This window comes from Sinohyriopsis cumingii, chromosome 2 (genome assembly GCF_028554795.1).
Source record: "Sinohyriopsis cumingii isolate HCF-2022 chromosome 2, ASM2855479v2, whole genome shotgun sequence".
In the NCBI taxonomy this organism is placed as follows: domain Eukaryota; kingdom Metazoa; phylum Mollusca; class Bivalvia; order Unionida; family Unionidae; genus Sinohyriopsis; species Sinohyriopsis cumingii.
This window is the reverse complement of record NC_142962.1, coordinates 35,529,302-35,552,225: the sequence shown is the minus strand read 5'-3', so window position 1 is coordinate 35,552,225 and position 22,924 is coordinate 35,529,302. Positions and strand designations below refer to the sequence as shown.

General features: G+C 35.2%; 1 protein-coding gene across 2 annotated transcripts in view; it reads right to left on the bottom strand.

Moving 5' to 3' along the window:
- Positions 1-1,679: 1,679 nt before the first annotated feature.
- Positions 1,680-22,924, bottom strand: part of LOC149804623 (saccharopine dehydrogenase-like oxidoreductase) — a 58,695-nt gene continuing 37,450 nt past the window's right edge. For both annotated transcript variants that reach the window (XM_089942552.1, XM_089942548.1), the window contains exons 8-12: positions 18,282-18,401; positions 15,828-15,884; positions 13,148-13,271; positions 10,449-10,530; positions 1,680-9,336 (exon numbers count right to left, since the gene is read on the bottom strand). In XM_089942552.1, the coding sequence (XP_089798678.1) occupies positions 9,228-9,336; positions 10,449-10,530; positions 13,148-13,271; positions 15,828-15,884; positions 18,282-18,401 (492 nt within the window). In that variant the 3' untranslated portion in view covers positions 1,680-9,227. The remainder of the gene's footprint in view (positions 9,337-10,448; positions 10,531-13,147; positions 13,272-15,827; positions 15,885-18,281; positions 18,402-22,924) is intronic.

Sequence of the window (22,924 nt, the reverse complement as noted above, 5' to 3'; positions counted from 1 at the left end):
GAACAGCTTCCCTGACCAGCGGCCACCCGCTTCTTATGGCCAGAATCCGTTGGCACCGACGAGTTTGTGTTCAAAAGTACCCCTCGCGAAAGGCCACCCGGCTAATGTGACCAGCGGCCAGCATATAAGTGCAAAATTATAAAATTTACCCCTCACAAGCGGCCACATTTTATTTGAGTATGTATCCAGAACCAGTACTGTATTCATAACGTGTGTTAAGTAATCCGATTTCTGTTTCCCGATGTCAGGTTTTCGTTACTGAAAGAAGTGTTGAGTAAAGTACATTTACCAATAAGGTTAATATTATATCATTTACGCCTCACGAGAAGCCAAATTTATTCCATAAAAACGGAGAAAGACTAAAATTTTAATCCATACAAAAGGGTACATACATGTAATCCAATTAGCCTTACTGCTGTGTTATCATAAGATGTCCGGTTTAGTCACTCTGATAATTGTTAAGATTACAATTATCAAACAGTAGTAACAGCCGAGAAGTGGCAGTATCGATGTACAATACCCGAGTCAGCAGGAAAATGGTTTAATACCCTTTATGGCTTCCTTTAGTAAGATGTTGAGCTTGTTCACTTTGGTAATCAGTGGCTATTACTACTGACAATAATTGTCAAAATTACGAATCCTAGCGGCCGCGAGGTCATATCTGCGTGATGTTAATGGTACATATCGAAGCCGTTTTGGCTTCTCTCACTTAGTTTCAAGAAATGTATAAAAATAATAGGGTACCAGACTGCGACTAACGAATCACGTGACAAAATCACTTCCTTTAAAAACACATGGCAATTTGTTTAGATGCATACAAAATTGTTTGATCAGTATTGTAGTTGGCAACATGAATAACTTACTGCAAAAAGATCAACATGTCATCGAGGAAAATAAAAATTCTCAGTTTAGAGGAGAACATGAAAGTAATTCAACTGATTGGGGGGGGGGTTGGGTTGTCGAGGATCCTTGCAGAAAACTAATGTTGGGAAGATTCAGATAAACAATATCGTGAAAGATAATGAAACAATTCTGCAGAAGTGGAAAGGTGAAATGGACGGAGAAAGGAAGATTGTTTGAGCCAGGAGACGTTTGTATCCTGATTTGAAAGACAAGAAAAAGCAAAAATTTTGTCAGTTGAATTGGGATATGACGACTTTACCGCAAGTAACGGATGGTTGCACAGATTTCAAGTGCGACACAATATCAAGTGCTCTGTCATTAGCGGCCAATCAGCTGATGTTAATAATGAAGTTGTCAAAGATTGGGAAAAAAGACTAAACGATATAAGCAGGGTAATGACAGCAAGGATATTTTTAATGTGACGAGACTGGTTTGTTTTTTAGACTGTTACCAACAAAGTAACAGATGATGTGAACTGTAACATAATTATAAAGACAGTTTTAAAACTGTATCAATGGTTATTCATAGCATTCTTTTGCAAATGATGGCAAAGTTTGTTTTACATTTATTTCACATCATGCATGTGATTTTTTAATTAAAATATTAAATATTTAAAATTAAATGTATTTGTGACTTTTTTCATATGTATTTACTATTCGCATTTGTCATCCCCCTCTAGAAAGGCCACCTGCATTATAAGGCCACTTCACTGCTGCATTAGGGGTGGCTTTATAAGAGGGGGACTACTGTACAATGTATAAAATGTAACAAACAAGATGGTTGCAGAGAGTGTAATACTTGAGAGCAATAAGTCATAATACATATGCATACATATAATGTAACAATCGAACCAATCTTATTCAAATTACATTCATATGTACATAAACAAAATAAATAAAAATATACTAATTGGATCCATAAATGTACCAAGAACATCACTTAACAAAAGGTATATTTGTATTGACAACTGTTATTTTCATATTCCTTTTCTTTGAGTTTGCATCCAACTACTTTTGCCCATTTCACTAAGGATGCTTATATTTTATATCATGCTGATTTTACCTATTCTACTATATACGGATGAAAATTATTTCTAAAGATAAACACATTAATAATTTAAAGTGGATTAAAAAGAGTCTAGATCTAAAAAAGTAACACAATCAAATGAAAAATATTTCATTAATGTACACAGATCTCATATTAACATTGTCATAGGTTCTGCAATAAGTTAATCATCAAGGTGGAGCAAAATGATGGGTAACACGTTTTTCCAATTAAATACAAGATTACCTCATTAATATGCATAGAACTTGCTCATAGTCAAAATCTTTTGACATCTTAATAATATGAAACTACTTAAGTTTGATCTGAGTGCCAAAAAGTTCAATCGGACACAAGGTCAAGTCTTTAATATATGTGACTTTCACTTATAATTTACCAGGATTGATCAAAATCCAAGTGGCAATAAAATTCAGTCCATCAGCTTGACAATATTATCCTGTTTATCGAGCCTGGTTAAAACTGGGTCAAAAAAGAAGATCAGCCAAACATATGCACTATCACCTCATTAATATGCTTAGATCTTGCTCATAATTAAATACGTTATGTATCTTGATGATAAAAACCTATTTATCATATCTGATAAAGACTGGTCAAAAACTGAGTTGCTATAATGTTTGGACAAGCTTAGCGAAACTTGCAAATAACCCAACTCATCCTCCCACATCTTGATTTAAGCCCATCTACCAGGTCGGATGAAAACTATCAGATATGTGGTCTCTAGAATGACTACAAGCTCAATTACTTGCAAGATCATCTATATAATATGTATGGATTTCATGCATTATCGAACTAGTGAGATCTTGATTGTAATAGTATTTGAAGTGTGAACAAAATCAAACATCTGGCTGGCCTGCAGAGCAGTAACAAGCTCAGCCAATTGGATGCAAAATCACCTCATTAACATGCATTGATCTTGTTCATTATCAAATATAACAATCTTGAATAAATCCAAAGGTCCAAGTTTCTGTTCAAAAATTGAATCAGAAATATGGACTCCAGAGTGCTAACAAGTCACTATCAACCAGTGGACAATGCAAAATAAGGATGCGCATTAAGCTTAAGAATGTAGCATTGTAAATCCAGCTGAAACCACATTACATGGAAAATTAAGCCAGCAATGGCAGTCATGTTAGTTTAACCCTTTACAGCTCATCAGATTTGAGTCTGGACTTCCTGATCTGCTTGGGATTTATCCGTGAATTCAGTAATTTCGCATGTGTTGAGAGCTTACTTCTTTTGCAATAAAAATTTTCTTTCTAGTGGGAAATTTGTTGTGAACAATACATTGATATTAGGTATACTTTATTTCAGCATCAGGGTTGGTGCAAGCTATGTGTGAGCAGTGTGCTTGCACAGTAAGCCATTTTCAGATAGGTGCCAAATTGGAGAAGGGTTGCAAAAATCAGACAAGGGAGCTAAAATGAAGAAAAAAAAATTTTCTTCATATAAAAATCCACATACCTTTACATACATTTCTTACAGGCTCTCTTATCAGCATGTATTTTAATGATTGGGTGGTGGGGGTGCCAAATGTCTGTTCCACACTGGGTGCTGTGTGCTGTATTGTCTTGTGCTGGCCCTGTTCAGCATTCAGGGGATGAAATGGTTGTTGCCATGGCAACTATATTCTGTCCAGAATGTGTAACATCATAACCAATTACATATGTCAGTCATATTATTCATTTAAAATGAGCTATCCAATTTCTTGCCAATTCAGTCATGCTTTGAATTTTCTCAATTCGTGAAAACTAAGATTATCTAATTATTTTGCCTAGATTGTTCAAGTTACATCCAATATAGGCAAAAACCAGTATTTAGTTTTCAGTTAGATAACAATATTGAACATTTACAGTCATTAAAGTTTGGGCTGATATGCTGTATTTATATTTTTAATTTAAACAAGTATTTTGGTCTAATATTAAAATTTTAAAACTTGATACCAAACAGCTTGGTTACTTTGGTAGGACTTAATCAGAATTTAATCAAGTAAACTGAGATTAGCTTTAAATGTGTTTTAAGATTTTCCTGTTGATACAGACTTCAAATAAGTGGGAATTATTGTATGTAATCATAGATTTATTGTCTTGTGTCAAGCACATTATGGTGCATGCCTTAAGTTTACATTAAAAAAAAATTAAATTCATTCAACAATCATTCAACAAACATCCAAGTACACTTGTCTTTTACATATTATACATAAGGTCATCAATTCTACCAAGCAAATGTGCTACTTAACCCAACACACTATATGTATGCCATTCAAATGGATCTTTCTGTAAGCAGTATCTGACAAATGTGGATCTTTGTCCATCATGCATTTGACAAACTCTCTTGTAATAAAATTTTCTATGAATAAATATACAAATGTATGTGTACTAAAGTTGTAAGAAAGCAGTAAAACATAAGTTCTAAGCTCCCGTCATCAATACAGATAATTTACAGAACATACAAGCGTACAAATTGACAAATTTAAAGTAATGTGAATATAAAGGTTGAAATAACAATATAGTTTTGGTATAAACACACCTGGAAACAATACAGTTCTTTGAGTAACAAGACTGAAATGTGAATTAGAGATAATATTTTAACAGATATGAAAAAAATCAAGGAAATCTGTACAGCACAGTTCTAAGTAAATATTTTAGTGATCTGGACAATGGGGACAGCTGTTACAAGTGGCAGAGGACTGGCATCATAAGCAAATGGAGCATAGTCTCTTTCTATCTAACTGGAGTCCTGAATGCCAAATGTGAAATCCTCAACAGATTATTAAAAATAGATGAACTGCTTTAAAAAGATTCAATAGTTTTTTTAATGTAATCAAACAAGATAAAATATTAAAAGGCCAATCTTTAAATCAATCACTACTTAGAAGTACTAAAAAGAACAAAGAAGGTACATTTATCTTTCATTTTATCTTGTCTTTTATGGATTAAGGAGAAAATTAAGACCTGTAATAATCAAATATGTAATCTGACATATTTGGAGTTTTACTTATTATTAAACATAATTTTATTATAAAAATAAAGTAAAAATAAAATAATAAAGAGGATGAACATAATCATTACTGACACATGGCATAAGCATCAGTAAACCATTAACAGGAATAATATCCTAATTGGCAATGGTCAGTGGTGCTGTGAAAGTACATATCTGAAATCATGCATGGTTCCCATGCTTTTCTAAAGATGAATTTCCAGGATTTTTCAAGGATGAAATTACTTTTTTCAAGGTTCACTGAATGGAATTAGCGAACATTTTAGATTATAAAATGTGCATTTTCTAAATCTAAAGATGTTTTTCTTTCAAGACTCTTCAAAAACATCAAAGTCAGACAAGATGATCATGTACAAAACCACAAAATGTATCACATGAAACAAGTTTAATTATATTCCTATAAATTGTCATGTAAAGTCATTTCAATGTGCAGAATAAAAATTCTAACTTTATTTTGCTGCATTATGTTGCTAAGTGGAAACAACATAATGAACATAAATTATGTGTTGTTTCCTTTCAAACTTTTAATTCTAAAGAATTCAATAGCAATATATATATATATATATATGCATCTTATAGAAAGTAGCATTTCCTATTACAGTATATATTAAGAAAAACAATAAACGCAAATAATTAGAATCTCGTCTTGTAACGAAAAGAGTTTAACCCAGAATGTATCTGTGCCAATAAAATCCCAAACAAGATTTTTCAAACAACCTAATCTCCTTAAGACAATCTGGTTAAAAATCCATCATTTAAAAAACATTTTCAAAAGGGTTGATTTAAATTTTGACAAAAGACCTATAAAATTATACACTGTTGTATAAACAAGGACTGAATTTTCTGTAAAATCAGCTTTTCTTGTAATTCATTAAACCAGTCCCCTAACCTGTATTGATACAGGGGCTCATAGTTTTTCAATATATAATAAAAGGGATGACAATTTCTCATTTCAGCTCCAAGATTCAATAATTTGGACTACAAATTTGGCTTAAAACGAAAGCAGTCCGTATTTTTAATCTGACTTTCCTCCGAATATTTCCACCCCATTTTTCATATTTGGACATTTATGTTGGGGTGTGGGGTCATTGTAACTGTATATTGAAAATTTGGAATTTGCTGCCACCATGCATATGGTAGTCGCTTACCAGTGGGCCTAAAAAATTTAAACTTGTTATATTGACTCATACCTGCATGAAATCGATAGGAAAATGATTTTCTCAGAAATGGCAAGTAATATAATTGTTATGTCATTACTCCGCTGACAGACAAGACGAAACTACAGCATAGATGAAATCTGACCCAATACTTGCCATTTGCATTACTAAACACATGACTTCACAAATCTCAAATGATGACATCGTAAGTCCAATAGTCATGTGATATCAACAACAAACTCCTTTAAAATGTTGTTGTACAGAAATTCAATTATATTAAATGAAAGTCAGATACTTTTTGTAAAAACCAGCAATCTGGCCAGTCTAATTTATCAAGCAAAGAGCACATGTCAATGTGGTAGTCACGTGATACAACAAAACTCCAGAAGTTGTTCTTGAAATATATAAATATGAAGAATTTTGTGTTCTTTCGTTTTTGTATTTTTATTACAACCAGATACGATTTTCATTTAATATTTTTTTTTCTTTTTCTCTACAACATTTGAAAATGTGCGTTGTTAGATTTGTGTACTCATGCAACAAGCAATGCAAATTGCGAGTACCAGGTCACATTTCATCAACAATGTAGTTTAATGGTCTTTCAGCAGATTAAAGACATAACGATTTTAATACTTACAATTTCAAAGAAAATAAATAATTTTCATATCGATTTCATGCATGTATCACTCTATCAAACGTTTAATGTTTGCTAGGCCATCCGGTAAGAGGTTATGCTTTGCCACCACCATGTTGGCCTCTTGTGATGCTAGACTGGGTTTCATACCTTCCATGTAAGGAAAGATACGGATATCAAGCTGACTTGGAAAATAAAAATCTACTAGACGAATCTAATCCACTGGGCATTTGGAATAACTCGGCATATATGTTTATTGAAAGCAACCAAATTATCCATACTGCACCCTATGAATATTCTGGTTAGAACTCGATAAATTTAACTCACGATCAGTTTATTTATGACTCAATTAAGTAATTGTTTCAGGCATCAAGTGGTGGCAGAAAATTCCCAAGTTTTTCCTGACTTTCATCAATATTTGTGAAATTCAAGGACTTTTCACGGTCAGGAAAAAAGGATAATTTCTCCCGACTTTTTCCTGTTTGCGTGGGAACCCTAATCATGACAGCACTAACATTTGTATAGCTTTATTAAATACATTTCATTTGTAATTGTAGCACAGTTTTTGTTAACGTATTCCATCAATGAAAAAAATGACAAAAATGCACATAATTGGATGTCTTTTAATTAAACCAAAAATACTGTAAATACATTTAATGCCATAAATGCCATAAATAAATTTTATGTTTCAATTGACAAACTTAATTAGGTCACAATGATATCTTGAAATAATCACCAATGATAACTTTATAGAATTAAGTCAAATAATGAATAACAATTTTATCTGCCTGAAACTATTTAAATGGTTACCTTGTTATCAGTTTTGTGACAAAGAGAAAAACATTGCTTTAATTTTTCCCCATTGCCAACAATTAGATTTACTGACCAAACTATGTTATGGTTGCTGCTGAAATTATATCTTTTGCTTGTCTTTTCAAATTTTCAATCTTTCAAAATTGGTTTGTTTAAAATTACTTTTATTATGGATTTTATTATATTTTATATATTATATTCCGCAAAACTAACACCACACAAATTTCTGTTCAGCAAAGTCATGAGACTGAATCTTAACTAACAAAGTGTCATATATACCTCACTAACATTTTTATATCCATATAGTATGATCATTGTTAAGTTAATCAAAAATCAATATCAAATTTTTCTCTTCTTTACAGTTGTAGCCTTATTTTATCTTTTTGTAAATTTTCTATGCCAGCAAAGGTTGTTGCATTTGCAAAACCTGATAACCTGTCAACCATCCTATCCTCTCATCAGTGCAGGATCCCACTTAAAATGTGTTCTTAGCATCAGTAATTAAACACTGTCTTTAATTAAAAACAAAAGCTTTAAGAGATGTTTAAAATTTTGGGAACAAAATCCAAATCAGCAAGGAATCATTATTGATTTGCAATCTCTAGTATATGTGATGATTTTAAATGCTTTTGAAAATGTGCAGTGCTCGATTCAACAATTGAGGGACATGTTATCATGTCTCAACTTTCTTGTGAAATCCAACAAATAAATTACAACCATTTAAAACAATAATGTGGCATTAACTAAAGATTGAAAAGTATCAAAACATGTTTCCCTAAAGACAACTCAATTTTATGGCAATAAACATATACTATCAATCAGAATTTGCCGTACCATATGACTAATTATTTTTCATCATTTCTAAAAGCAGACAAAGGTTTCAAGACTTAATTTGTGGACTGTTAATGCTGATTGGTATTAAAATAAACAAATAAAGGTTTTTCAAAATAACAATTCCATACTTTTGAGAAATCTGTGATTCCTGGTCACAACTTTTTGCTGTAATGGTGACATAAACTTAATCAGTGAACATGTCAGTAAGGTATTTTTAGCACATAACCTCCTTCCAAAGTTCAAAGTTCGCTCTTATCTTCCTAAATGATTCAATGAATGGCATATATTATCAAAAACCTTACAAGATACAGAGCACATCTTGACAAATGGCAGACATGCTGTTGCATTGAACTGATGAGTGCAGGCTGAACTGTGAAGTTGCTTTAATCCTATGATTAAATGAATGATTTGCTTCATATTTACTTTCTATATGCATTCTCTCAGCTGTCCAAGTGACGTTTATGGTGTAAAGACTTTTTTTAGTAGTAGTAGTGATTACCTTGATCAGATTTAACAGCATCAAAATGCATCATTGTCCAGTAAAGGGTTTGGCATAAAAAATGCATCATTGCATAGTAAAAGGTTAAGAAGCCTGAACTATATAGCATATGCAGAGGTTATAAAAATGAAACTCTTTCTTAGCGTTTACTATAAAACATGTATGTGTACATATGACCGTGAGATGCTAAAGAAAATAGCAGAACAAGGCAGCAGGTAACTATCTTAGATTGGTTCCATTACACAAAAAATGAGCAGTATAAATAGCAAATAATGAAGTAAAGAATTTCAAGTCTGGTATTGTTCTTTGAGGACTCTGTTTTCAATCATTACTTGATATCTTCTATCTTCACAAGTTCAAACTTGACATTGTGCTTGGTGAGTCGTTCAGTTAGACTGGTGTCCTGAAATGCAGCACATGTGGTGTAAACTCCACCGCTGGAAAAGAAACAGAGCTCAATAACATTGTTGTGTATGATTGTGTGCATGGTTATGTTTATCTGATTCTCTCTGCAACCTTCAACAATGCATTAAGTACTGAAACAAGGGTTATGTAAATATATCCTGTGCAAGCCGAGTCATGATTAACCAGCAATGCACATAATAATTAACACAAAATCTCAACCCAAATCTAACCAAGTTTCCACATTTTCACTGAAAATGTTACACATATGTATCACTACTTCCAAACAAGGCATCGAAAAAAAATTGAAAAAATAAAAATTTCCAAGTCAAAAGGTTCTCCCTTGTTCTGTCTCGTATAAGGAATGCTTACAATTAGAGAATAATTTTGTAAAACTAATGCTTGACTCCCTCTATACATGTCATACTGGATACACTAGAGTAAGTTATTTTCAATGGGAAGGCATTTCTGTCTTCCATATAACTTTGTGCAAGCTTTCAGTGCATAGCAATGAAAGCCAAAGTGTTCTGACTGACAAACAATTAACTGTATGTTGAGCATAATTTTACTCATTATGGCTTTTCTACTAAAATTGCTGATGAATAAGCAAAACAATTTAACCAATTCTTCTTTGGAGCAACCAAAACAACCTTGCAAACTTGAATTCAATCCTCTTAAATGGTTCACAAGAAATTTTGTTCATGCATGCACAACACTAAATTTGCAAGTGACTCAAGCATTTCACATTTTTCATGAAAACACTTAGTTCTGGATTATCAACTTTTGACTAATATTAATTAAATGGCATTTTCTTTTCTGGACATTATGGCATTACTGTTTATGTGTGAGAGAAAGTACTAAGTAACATGGATCAATAGTATTTGATTTCAATATTTTGGAGAAAATGACTTTTCAAAACGACCATTTGTTGTAAGATTTGTTTTATGTCATATTCATGCCTTGTGAAAAGAAAAAAAAGAGTAAATCACTGGAAAACTATGTTAATTCCCATTCCAGTAATAAAAATGTACAAAGGCATATCTGTCCATTTAAGATGTGTTCTTTCTTAAATAAACAACTTATTTAACTCTTTTTTGTATCCAAAGTGAACTACGTTCGAGAGGGATAAGACAGTCTGATTACTCACCCAGATGGAAGCTTGTCCTTCTCTCTTAGCAGGGTCAGAGCACACTGAACCATGCAAATTGGCGTGGCTATGTATCCAGCATCTGAAAATATGGCATTTTACAGTGGGGTCAACTATACATCTACTCCCATACCTGGATCTAAGGGGACTTGACCAAGAACTCTGTACTGCAAAGCTCTGTATCTAATTTGATTATGACGTCCTTTAAAACTTATAAAGTGGATATGAAATTTGTGACAGGATGTGACAGGAGCATCCCTCCTGTCACATATTTCATATCCACTTTTCATGTCCATCCGTCACAATTTTCATATCCACTTTCATGTCCATCCAACACAGGAACACTTTATACCCCCTCTGAAGCTGGCATCAAAATGTAAAAATAAAAAAGTGAAATGATAACAGGTGGAAGTCTTATCTACAATGACTAGTAGAATATTCAGCTAATTTTTTTTATTAGTCTTCTGTTGCCAAGCTTCTAAAAAGTATGATTTGAGTCTTCTGTTAGCAAACTTGTTAAAACTTCATTACAATCATATGTTGCCATCTTAAAACTAATAATTTAGCAGAAAGAATACTTCTTTAGTGATACCAAGTTCAAATATTTTAGGAGAGATTAAATTGATAAGACTATTTTGATTATGTGGTACCATATAGCCAGTACTATGCTGACAGGCATTTAAACCCTATCAATACACATTTCTTGTTTATGCAGCATTTGTCATGCGAGAGAGAGAGAGAGAGAGAGAGAGAGAGAGAGTTGCTTTTGGGTTTAATGCCATTTTTCAGCACAAGACAGGCTATGCATGGTGGCCAGTATAAATGGTGGAGGAAAGAACCACCGACCACAAGATGCTACTGGCAAGCTTTCTCACATACCCACATTGGCCGAACCCAAGACTTGAACCCACGCAGACAGAGGTGAGATGGCAGTGATCCGTAATGGTGATCGCTTTAGACCACTTGGCCGCTTGGGGCCCCAAGAGAAAGAGAGAGAGAGAGAGAGAGAAAACCAAGGCATGATATTACAGAAATCAATAATGTGGTGTGGGATGGAGAAATCCCACCTCAGGGTCAGAATCTGTAGGCTGGAATATGGCTTTCCCCCGAGTTCCTGGTTACAAATTCTGATACTGAGGGTGTGATTTTCTTATCCCACACCAACCCAATGATGGCTTATTTTTCTCTCATTTCTCACCAAAAAATAGTGTTAGAAGAAAAGATGGCATATTACCCTCCTACAGTTTTTCGAACTAGTATAATCAACCTGTCCTAACAGTTACCTTTACATAGCTGTTTCCTTGTCATGATGGCCATTCTAATCCCCCGTGCCAAATTTCCTATATAAATGTCATGTATAATTATCATCTACTTTCTGTGGCTAGATGTTTCTTAACCAAACAATGGCTTCTTACTGGCTTAAGCAGTCACTATACTGTATCTACAGTGACTGCTCAGTCTATGCAAACTAAACTTGTTTCATGAGGACGGCATTGTTTTGATAATGGAATATTATGTCAATCAATGTGCAAACATTTACTGTCATGCCTGGATTCAACAAACTCCAGTCATCTTGTCAGTTTAACTCAATGGTGTCAATATGTTAAATTTGAAAGTGAACCAGTTTTTATCATTAGGGTAGAAGGCAGAAGTGATTTATTTGCTTGATGGTGGGTAACATAGTTGTGTTATTACAGCAGAAACTGAAGTCACCTTCCGTGTCAGCGTGACAGATATAGTTCATTATCTTCATCTAATTATGTGTGAATTAAAGATGTCTCTGATGAAAAATAAAATCATCTTTGACAGGAGATATTTGTTACAGCCTTTTACACTGGGGTTAGGGGTCATTCAATGTATAAAACTTGTCTGTAAAGGCAGGTGAAGTTTTGGTTCATGAGTCAAAAACAAGTCATATCTGGCTCTTCTTATTCCTTACTTATCACATGGATTTTTATCTTGGCAAGTTGTTTCTGAAGTATCAACAACTGTTTTCAAACCTGATTTTTGCAAGATGGTTTACTAAAGAATCAGTCTTCCATTTTACAGTCATATATAAGCTGTCAATCAGAAGTGAAATTAATGTTTTGTTGTTATGTACAAAATTAAGATCAGTGATTCTGTTGAGTCAGCGATAATTTAATTCATAATCTAGGTTAAAGTGAGCAGGAAACAAATTTGGAAGAGAACAAAATATTTTATGAATTTGTTGAATAGTGCACACAAAACAATAATGATAACACAATAATTATAACTAGAATGCTATTTGGTACATGGTTCTTGTTCAACAACCACAACTGAAATGTCTAAAAAGTGAACATGTTTAAAAAAGGACAATTAAAAAGGCCACTTTTTTTTCCAAGTGTGACTGGTCTAGTAACTATATATATATATATATATACACACACACACAACATTAATTATCAATGGCCTAATTGTTTAAACAATCTGATTTCATTGAGGTGCTCCAATATACCTTGAGTTCACAATAATGAACTGCTGACACAAGCACTTGACACAAAGGTCAAGGATTGTTACATATCTCTCACCTAATTAAGCCAAGTTACCAGGAGGTAAAACAAGCCAAAGTGTTGAACAAGAACTCTGTCTTTAGGTATAATTTGTTTACCTGACATTACTGTTTATCCAAAAATCTTTAGTGCAATGGACTTAGTTTGATAAACATGAGTAGACTGTACCTGGTCCAGACACCTTAACAATAATTCTCTTGTCAGGAGCATCCTCATGAGGCTGATCTGGGTCATCTAGTTTCTTACTGTAGCCTTCTCCGAACAGATTGATTGTGAAACTTGACTCCTCTATCTGAAAGAAACGAGGAATTGGGTCAAGTAAGCAGATCAATGTACATATATACCCTCTGTATTACCAAAGGAAATTCCTACAGAAACATGCAGTTCTTCTGTACAATGAAATGTTCTTGATTAAAACATGTTATATTCTCATTAAGATTTCTTTTGATACAGGACTTAAAATTTTGCACATGTGGATTTTGTCTGAAATTTCTATTTAAAACAAAAGATTCCTTTTTTTTATTGAGCATGCCTTTTGTTTAGTGCAAAAGAAAAAACTTTACACTTAGCTTATTCTAAATAACCTTTACCATAATCTATGGTGTGGTAGTATGGACAGACACAGATAAACCAGAGTATAATCACAGATTACATAGCTCATCCCTAACTGTACTAAAATCCATACTCACTGTCAACATTATTATGCAAAAAAATTCAGACTGAAGTAGTCTTGGCTAGTGTTCGAACTTATGATTTGTTTGCAATCTTTTATTTTCACATTACAACTTGCAAAATTAAAATTTTTAACTTTTAACTTTTAATTGGCACTATATTGCTTATTGCTAGTACTGTAAATCACCTACCAACCAAACACCAACTCAACCATCCAACTACCTACACTGACATGGCTTCTAAGACATAATATTAAAAATAGAAGTCTTTTATGTGATATCAGAGATTAATGTTCTTGTTGTACTATTTCTTTTATAATCAATGTTTTTATTATCAGCTTGACCAGCTATTGTCATTGTCCACCAGGTGGAGCCAGATATTACTGTGCTAAAGTCACAGGCTCCGTGTGACAGCCAGCACATAATGACCTTGCTGAGCCACTAGAGGTGAAACCTGGCATGTAAAGCATGCATCAAGGTGTCCACCAATCTAATTCCTATACCCAATCACATTATTTGTAATACAGTTAACCTACTGAGGGTTACATGGCACAATAAGCTATCTAGTAATTCATTTAATAAACACATATATATATTCCTATTTCCAAATGTACTGGTCAGAAATGGCCTTCTGAGTAGAATAGAATGTACATGGTTCTAGCATTGGTGAATCACTGATCATTAACATAAATACTTAGCCCATGTCAGTAATGCATAAATGTAGGTCACAGTGACCTTTGGTTTTACAGGTGATGTAGTAAATATCAAGCTAGATTCTAATATAACAGCACCCAATAAATGAATGTTTAACACAAAATTTCAACAAAGTAAATGCAGCATGAAATATATGTCAAAGAGATCCCTTTTTGCAAAAAAGGATGTAGAAGTTATCCAGATGCATCCATTTACCAGGTTTCATGATTCCTGGCAAGATAATATGCAAAAAGCTAAATGCATCAATGTAATCAAGTCAGTAAACATGAAATACAGGTCATGACTAGCTTATTTTGTGGTAAGGGTATGATAGTAACAGATGCATATCAGCAATAATTTCATAATTCTAACATAAACAGTGCCTGAGAAATCAACCTTAAATACAAAACTGAACCCAAGTCAGTGAAACATAAAATATGGCACATAATGAAATGAGAGAGTAGTACTCATCAAAATATACTCAAATTTCATGATTCTACGTACATGTACACTGCATGCCAGAAACCTAAAGTTATGAGTTAAATGCAAAAACCCATGCTTGTACAAAAGTGAAATATAGATCACTGATCTTTTCCAGCATGGTTGTATTAAGAGAAATGTATACAGTTATCTAGTGTAGTGATTAAAGCATGATCAATAAAAGTATCAAACTGAATGCATGTCTGTGAAATGTAAAATATTGGTCACAATGACTTACTTTTAAGATCAGGGTATAATAATCAAGATGCATCTTTCACCAGCATGATGGCAGGTATAACATTATTATACCATAAATAAAAAAATGTAATGAGCTATAAACTTTATGTAAGCCAGTACAATATGAAATGTAGGTCAAATGACTTTTGTATGCTGTAAGGGTATGGTACTAGCATACAATCTTGTTTGCTGATGCAGGCATGAACAGTGCTTGAAACTGAACCCAAGTCAGCAAAAAAGCATGCAATATGGATCACAGTGACCCACATCTTTAATGTGGGTGTAGATCTCATGATGATGCATGCCCTCATCAAGTTTAATGAATCTTGGTATAACAGTATATAAATGAAGTGCTTTGGATATCAGCTACACACAATACTTAAGCTAGTGAAATGTAGGTCACCATAACCTTCTTTTGTTGTAAGGGTGTGGTACAAATAGAGCCACATACAATCATCTACTTTGATGACTCTACTAAAAACAGAGCCTATGAAATAAACCATACAAATTTACAGGAGCAAGTATTGACGGAAACAATTTACTGTCCTTAATAAGTGATGCCTTAGATTAATATACTAGGTAAAAGACTATTACAAAAATGAAGTAGATACTCCATGGTGGATTAAGGGTATATTGTGATGTGGATCATTCCTAAATGATTTTAAGAGCAATGTTGAGATAATTAACAGTGGAGAAAATTTCATCTCCTTTTTTGTTATTATGTATTATTTACACATTATGCAGGACACAATTTCATTCTTACTCACCTGCTTAATGCTGGGTCCACCTTTTTTGAATGTACCCGCACTGAAGAATGACGGGAACTAAAACAAAAACAAAAAATATATATATATAGATGCAATCCAAGTATATAATGGTATTACAAATTGTAGCTAATGGAACATCAATCTGCAATAAGAAAGATAAGTCCATAATACATGTAAAACAGGGAACAACAGTTAATAATTTCTGCCTCTTTTTACAATACGGGTGTAGTACTCATCAAAATGCATACCCTCACCAAGCTGAATGTTAATGTACATGTATAATGTCAGACTATCATGAGGTTATGAAACCTGCTTCAAATAGCTGCCAAGGACATAAGAAGAAAGAACAGTTCAGATTCAGTGAGACCATTCATACGTATATGCCTTTATAAGTGCCTATACCAATGCTAGGGTTGTACAATAGCTCTGCTTTGCTTTATCAAAGTCAACTAAAAGGATGAAGAGTCAGAGGAACTTGGGCTATAAACAATGACAGAGAAATATGTGAAATCTTCAATAATTTTTACATAAATGTGGCATTAAATATTGGAAATGATGTTTCTTTTGCCCCTTTAAGTTATGGGCTTACAGTATGTCTGATGGCTCATCATTTGCAAGTTATGAGCTTATAGTATGTCTGATGGCTCATCATTGGCAAGTTATGGGATTATGTCCAAAGGCTCATCATTTGCAAGTTATGGGCTTGTGACATGTCTGATGGCTCATCATTTGCAAGATATGGGCTTATGCTATGTCCAATGGCTCATCATCTGCAAGTTATGGGCTTATAGTATGTCCAATGGCTCATCATTTGCAAGTTATGGTTGTAGTGTTTGTCTGATGGCTCATCATTTGCAAGTTATGGGCTTATGGTATGTCCAATGGCTCATCATTTGCAAGTTATGGGCTTATGCTATGTCCAATGGCTCATCATTTGCAAGTTATTGGCTTATGATATGTCCAATGGCTCATCATTTGCAAGTTATGGGCTTATGATATGTCCAACTGCTCATCATCTGCAAGTTATGGGCTTATGGTATGTCCAATGGCTCATCATTTGCAAGTTATGGGCTTATGGTATGTCTGATCGCTCATCATTTGCAAGTTATGGGCTTATAGTACGTCTGATGGCTCATCATATGCAACTTATGGGCTTATGGTATATTGGTTTGGCTCATCATTTCCAATTTATGGTTTTAGTGTTTGTCTGATGGCTTATCATTTACAAGTTATGTTTTATGGTATGTCCAATGGCTCATCATTTACAAGTTACGGGCTTATGGTATGTACAATGGCTCATCATTTGCAAGTTACGGGCTTATGGTATGTATAATGGCTCATCATTTCCAAGTTACGGGCTTATGGTATGTACAATGGCTCATCATTTACAAGTTACGGGCTTATGGTATGTACAATGGCTCATAATTTTAAGTTAAGGGCTTATGGTATTTTGATGGCTCAATAAGAGTCTTACTGAGCTATGTCAAAATGAAAGCAGCAAACTGAGATGCAGCAACTGCCAGAATTATGCTTTCTCAAGTTTTAATAACCAGACTGTTGTGATGTGACAGAAGAAATTGTACATTATGTTAATGAATACTCATGTATGGGGCAACAATTGGAACTTGTGGAATTTGTTTTCACTTTGGTCAGGTACGAATATGATTTTATTATATTCCTGTCATTGCTGGGAGTTCAAAATCACTGATTTTCATAAGTTCATTAAAGAGTATATTGCACAAAAAGGAACAGAAGGAAAGACATAAATGCATCAGTAGATTCTGATGATGTAGTAGTGGAAAAATAACAACAAAATGTAGTATTAATACAGATTGCTAGGCATTATTATTATGATAATATCTAAAATTTGATTTGGCATTATGTACCATAAATTATATTCATTAGAACTAGGAAATGCTTATAATTAACTGAAGGTTCATATTTTTTCAGTATGAAAAAGTAAGCAAATTGCTCCTGAAAGAAATAATGTAGATACATTGATGCCTATCTCTTGCTCTGGACCTCTCTAGATCCTGCTTGCAGGGGTGATAAACAGTAAATCATGCCCTTATTTTCGAGACCAAGTCAACTCCACAGTGGTGATTGGGTGCAACTCTGTGAAAAACTATGGTGTGCCGACTTATCCTCTATGAGATGTTATGGCAATTCCATCATGATGTGTACAATTATTTTTTACTTAATCCTCTCCACTCTCTCTCCACCCTCAAGTGAAGAATGTGGAATTGAAAACTTGCATGAGATGTAGTGCACTATTAAAAATTACTATCAATATTTCAATACAGTTTAGAAAATGAGTTTTATATTTAGATGTGAAGAAATTATGTGATGATCCAGGACAAAAACAAGAGAAAACTGGACTAGAACATGAAAAGTAACTATTGCAAATCTGTCATATGGATGAGAAAAATGATATCTTATGCAGCCTGGGCTTACCTTCAAAAGAAGACTCCTAGTAAAGCTAAATTTGGCCATAATGCCAAAAATTATCCCAAAGATGATGACGAGTATCGTCTCAAAGAGACTTGGACGGCAGAAGTATCCATTGACTTGAATCTATAAATAAACATACACCTTAGGTCAATATACAGTGGTCACTAACTATAAAGCTTCTCAGTATACTGCAACCAATTAAGTAAAAAAGGTTTCTTCAATAATACTTATTCAATTGCAATACCTTATTGGAACTACTACTACCTCACAAATCTAAACCTCCCAAGCTTAAACTTTTTAACTCAAAAGCTAATAGCTATCTGCCCACCTATGTGGCAGTTAAGAGTAATCTCCTCTAGATATAGGGATTGTTGTCAAATCCCATTAATTCTTCAGTTACTGCTAGAGTGGAAGGCATGCTGCCTATATGGATGTAACTGTGAGGAGGCTTGGCGGGTGTATGCATTATTATAATTATGTAAGTATTATTGAAGAAACACAATTCATGAAATAAAAATTGGTTTCTTCTTCAAATATGTTACCTGATCATGATACCTTAACAGAAAAGGTAAAAGGTGGAGGGAGACACATCCCCTTATTCCAGAGAGACCACCTCCCATCCCCTAAGGTATGTGAGAAAGTTTCTATATACAGGTAACCAGAGAAAATACACAATATGGTGGAAAGCAGGTTCAAAAGGAAACAATTTCCCACCCATAAATCTAGCAGAAATTGTGAAACCACGTCCTTTGCAGCTGTTTAATCACCTGGGAAGGTGACCTGCTGTGCCACAGCTATAGGTTCCATAAGATAGAGTTAAGCCTTGTAGGATCAAAGATCTCTAAGATAAAAGCTGCAGAAGTGGACTTGGATCTGCATCCCATGACAAGGATAATACCAGAGAACAGTTTTGCTCAAATTGGATGTTTGTGGCAACTGCCCTAACTTCGCGAGCCAAGATAGAAAGGAAACTCAACTGGCCTGGGTTGTTTTCTGATATGTGAAATAAATATCCCACTTTATCGAGGATGAAAGTGTCTGTGCTAATATGTTGCCCTTTCCCTCTGTGAGGGTAAGAAGAGGCATCATCTCCATTGATGCAAGGACTTGTACCTTATAACTAGTAATTCAGAACTCGCACTGGGTCCTGTTGACAATAATGATATGAAGTGTCCAGAGTAGACCAGAAGTCTATTAAAAAATGTCTAGATTCTCCATGAATGGGAGCCTGTTCATGGCCATAAAAGCAGAAGCCATCATGAATGATACTGATCCATCTCGTTGAGCTGCATGTAATTTGGATCAAGTAAAAGAGCAGGTACTTTGCTGATTCTGCCTGCCATTCACTAATGCAGTGGGGAGGCAGGTCTTATGAGAGATGAACCAATGAGGCTCTTGAGAGCAGTTGAAATGGCATCTTGTTCAGGCAGGCTTAATATCCATGATAGATTCCACTTTGGGCAAAATGCCAATGTTATTGGACATGTTTAACACATACTGGACAGAAAATTGGATATGTCTTAGTTTTATCTGATACTCTCTCTTCCATGGAGACACAGGGAGCCAGTGATCATGGATAGTAGCCTTAGATTTTGATTGGTTCTCATCAAAGAGCCATAGTAGGACTTAGTTATCTGAGCTATTGAAGCCTGCAGTGGTATTATATGTTCTCATGCACAGCACTGTTTGATGATTTGCCATTTGCTTTTGAAAACCTTTAAAGCAGAAGGCCATCTTGCTAAGTGATTTCTACACCACTGGTTGCAAGATCAGCTTGTTTGTGAGGGCTTTGTTAATATGATCCAGACATATAGGTTCAACAACTCTGTGATGGGATGACCCACCTGCCATCATGGGTGGTTGAGTAAATTAAAGACAATCTTGATTTCCTGGAGATTTCTGCTGCAAAGTTGATGACATCATTGATCCATAATTTTTCACATTCAAGTGAAGCAATCAGAATTAGGCTACACTCTGCTTCTCTTGCTTTCTGTATCACCATCAGAATCAGAGGTGCTCGAGGGTAAGAATACACCAGGCCATTCCAATCTATAGAAAGAGCATCAACTGCCCTGGCCTTAGGATCTGGGACTGGTGAGACAAAGGTTGGGAGTTGGCATTCCTGCTGAATGAAAATATGTCCATCATTCGTCAATCTCATTGTGCATGTATCTGAGTGAAAACTGAGGGATGATGAGACCGTTCTATTGATACTTCTGGGACAAAAAGTCCACTAATATACTTGGAATATGAGAAACTTGGATGTCGATTTGTTGCTGCATATACCACTTTAGAAAATCCCAATCAAGAAAACAAAGGTCTTTGGACTAGGTTCCACACTGGCATTTGAGATAAATCACAACACTGGAGTTGTCAGCTGAATGAGAACTCCCTTCCCATGTTGATTCTCCTGCCACCAATGAAAAGCTATTGAAATTGCTTTCATCTTGAGAACGTTAATATGCAAATGATTATCCTGAGGGGGCCACACTCCTCTGGCTTCCCCATATAATGGAAGGAGGTGTGCCACCTACTTGTTTGCCTGCATCCATTAGGATTGTGAATTCCATGTGTGTTTTCCCTGTCTTCAAGATGGAATCTCATATTGTGCACACTGTAAGGAGCTGGTCCAATGGGCAAAATCTCAGCTACAAAAATTGAGATGGTACAAGGTCAGATATGTCCTTCTTGACAAGGAAATTGACGTTCAGAATGAGAGTAACAAAGGATATCATGTCTTGCTCCAAGATATAACTCACCTGCTGTTTCAGTAGAATGTAGTCTTTGTAGACAAATTGAAGGAACTTTCTGGAAGTCATGTGAATTGGGATATGAAGCTAGACATCTTGCACGTCCACACCGATTTTGATAGTCTTCCAACTGGATGGCATTTAGAACCTGTCATAGTATTTCATTCTGAACCCTGGGGGCAAGGAGCTGAATGCACTTAATAGGTCAGTGACAGGGCAAAGAATGCCACATTTGTAACTGAATAAAACCCTGGACAAATAATACTGATTCCATTGGAAATCAGATGTCAGGTCCATATGTAGCCATGGCATATCTTTACGGTGGAGGTGGAGAGCAATGCATCTAGTTCCACCAGCTGTTATGTTATTGGCCAGAGTATGCTGGGCCACTCTGTTTAAGATGCTTGCCATTCTAAAAACTGATTCCCATGCACATCCTGTGGGATTTGTGGTGAGAAAAGATAAGCTTTGTTCAACCTGTTGAAAGATTGCTGTAGTTACTAGATCCAACATTGAGCCTGCAGCTACAATATTTCACACCAATGTCTGTGTCCTCATTACAGATGATTGCTTTGTCATCCCCAAAGCTTTGACATCTCAGTTGATTGCTGGGTATCCAAAAAAAGAAAACTTGTGTGCAGCGACTTATAAAACTGCTGACTTGGGAATTGTAATGGAATACTGAATGTTAATACCTCTGTCAGACTGTAAGTAATTGAAAGTATATTCTTCCTTCAGTCAATAATCAACTGATGCCAGACCTGTAGACCATGTAATAGATGAAGACAGAACTCTGATGGCAGTAGGCTAAAAACGTCTTTGATCAACACGAATAAGGCTGAATCTTCACATATCATAGTAAGATTAATAATGACATGGGAACTTGAGAGCAAGTTGTGTCATCTTTGGATAAAGGTGGTGCAGCCAAGATCTCTTGTGCTACCTGTGAAGTAGATGGAGAAGAATGTCGAAGATGGCTGCTCACTGCTCTTCTAGCATGTCCTGAATTTGATACAGTGACTTCCAAGCTGGTGCTAAGTCTAGTCTCCCTCTGAATGGCAAAGGCTTGAGAACAAGTGACATCTCTTGGATACTGAGGCACCAAGCTGGACATTGCATGCAGGAAGTACCTAGCAATACTATGCAGGCTAAAATGATCCATTAGAGGGTCTGTATAAACTGGGTTCGTGAAACTGGGTTCTTGGATACTGAGGCACCAAGCTGAACATCATACTTAGGAAGTGCCTACTGGCACTATGCAGATTAGACTTAACCATGGGAGTGCCTGGCTAAATTGGGTTCTTAGATAATGAGGCACCAAGCTGGGTGTTATACACAGAAAGTACCTAGTGGCACTATGAGAGCTAGAATGATCCATGAGAGTGCCTGGATGTTGTTGTTGTTGTAGGGTTTAACGCCATTTTTCAGCACACGATAGGCTATACATGGCAGCCAGTATTAATGGTGGAGGAAGAACCCGGGAAAACCCCAGAAAGAACCACCGACCCACGAGAAGCTACTGGCAAGCTTTCTCACATATCCACATAGTCGAATCCGAGATTTGATCCCATGCAGACAGAGGTGAGATGGCAGGGATCCGTGATGGAAAGCGCTTTAGACCACTCAGGGCCCCGTGCCTGGATGTAAAGAGTTCATGAAACTGGACAAAGCTCATTCTTCTGGTGGCTGATACTGTATGATTGATTGTGGTCATGATCCATTGCAGGCAGGGTCCAGTTATAATGAAACAGGGTCATCTTGGTGACATGACACTGTCCAGTTCTTGAAGATGAGGCAGGGTACAGAAAATTGATACACACAGCTGGTCCATAAAACTGATATTCAAGATGGCAACAGACTGTAGTTTGCTCTCCATCTTACTGCCCAGCAAGTGAT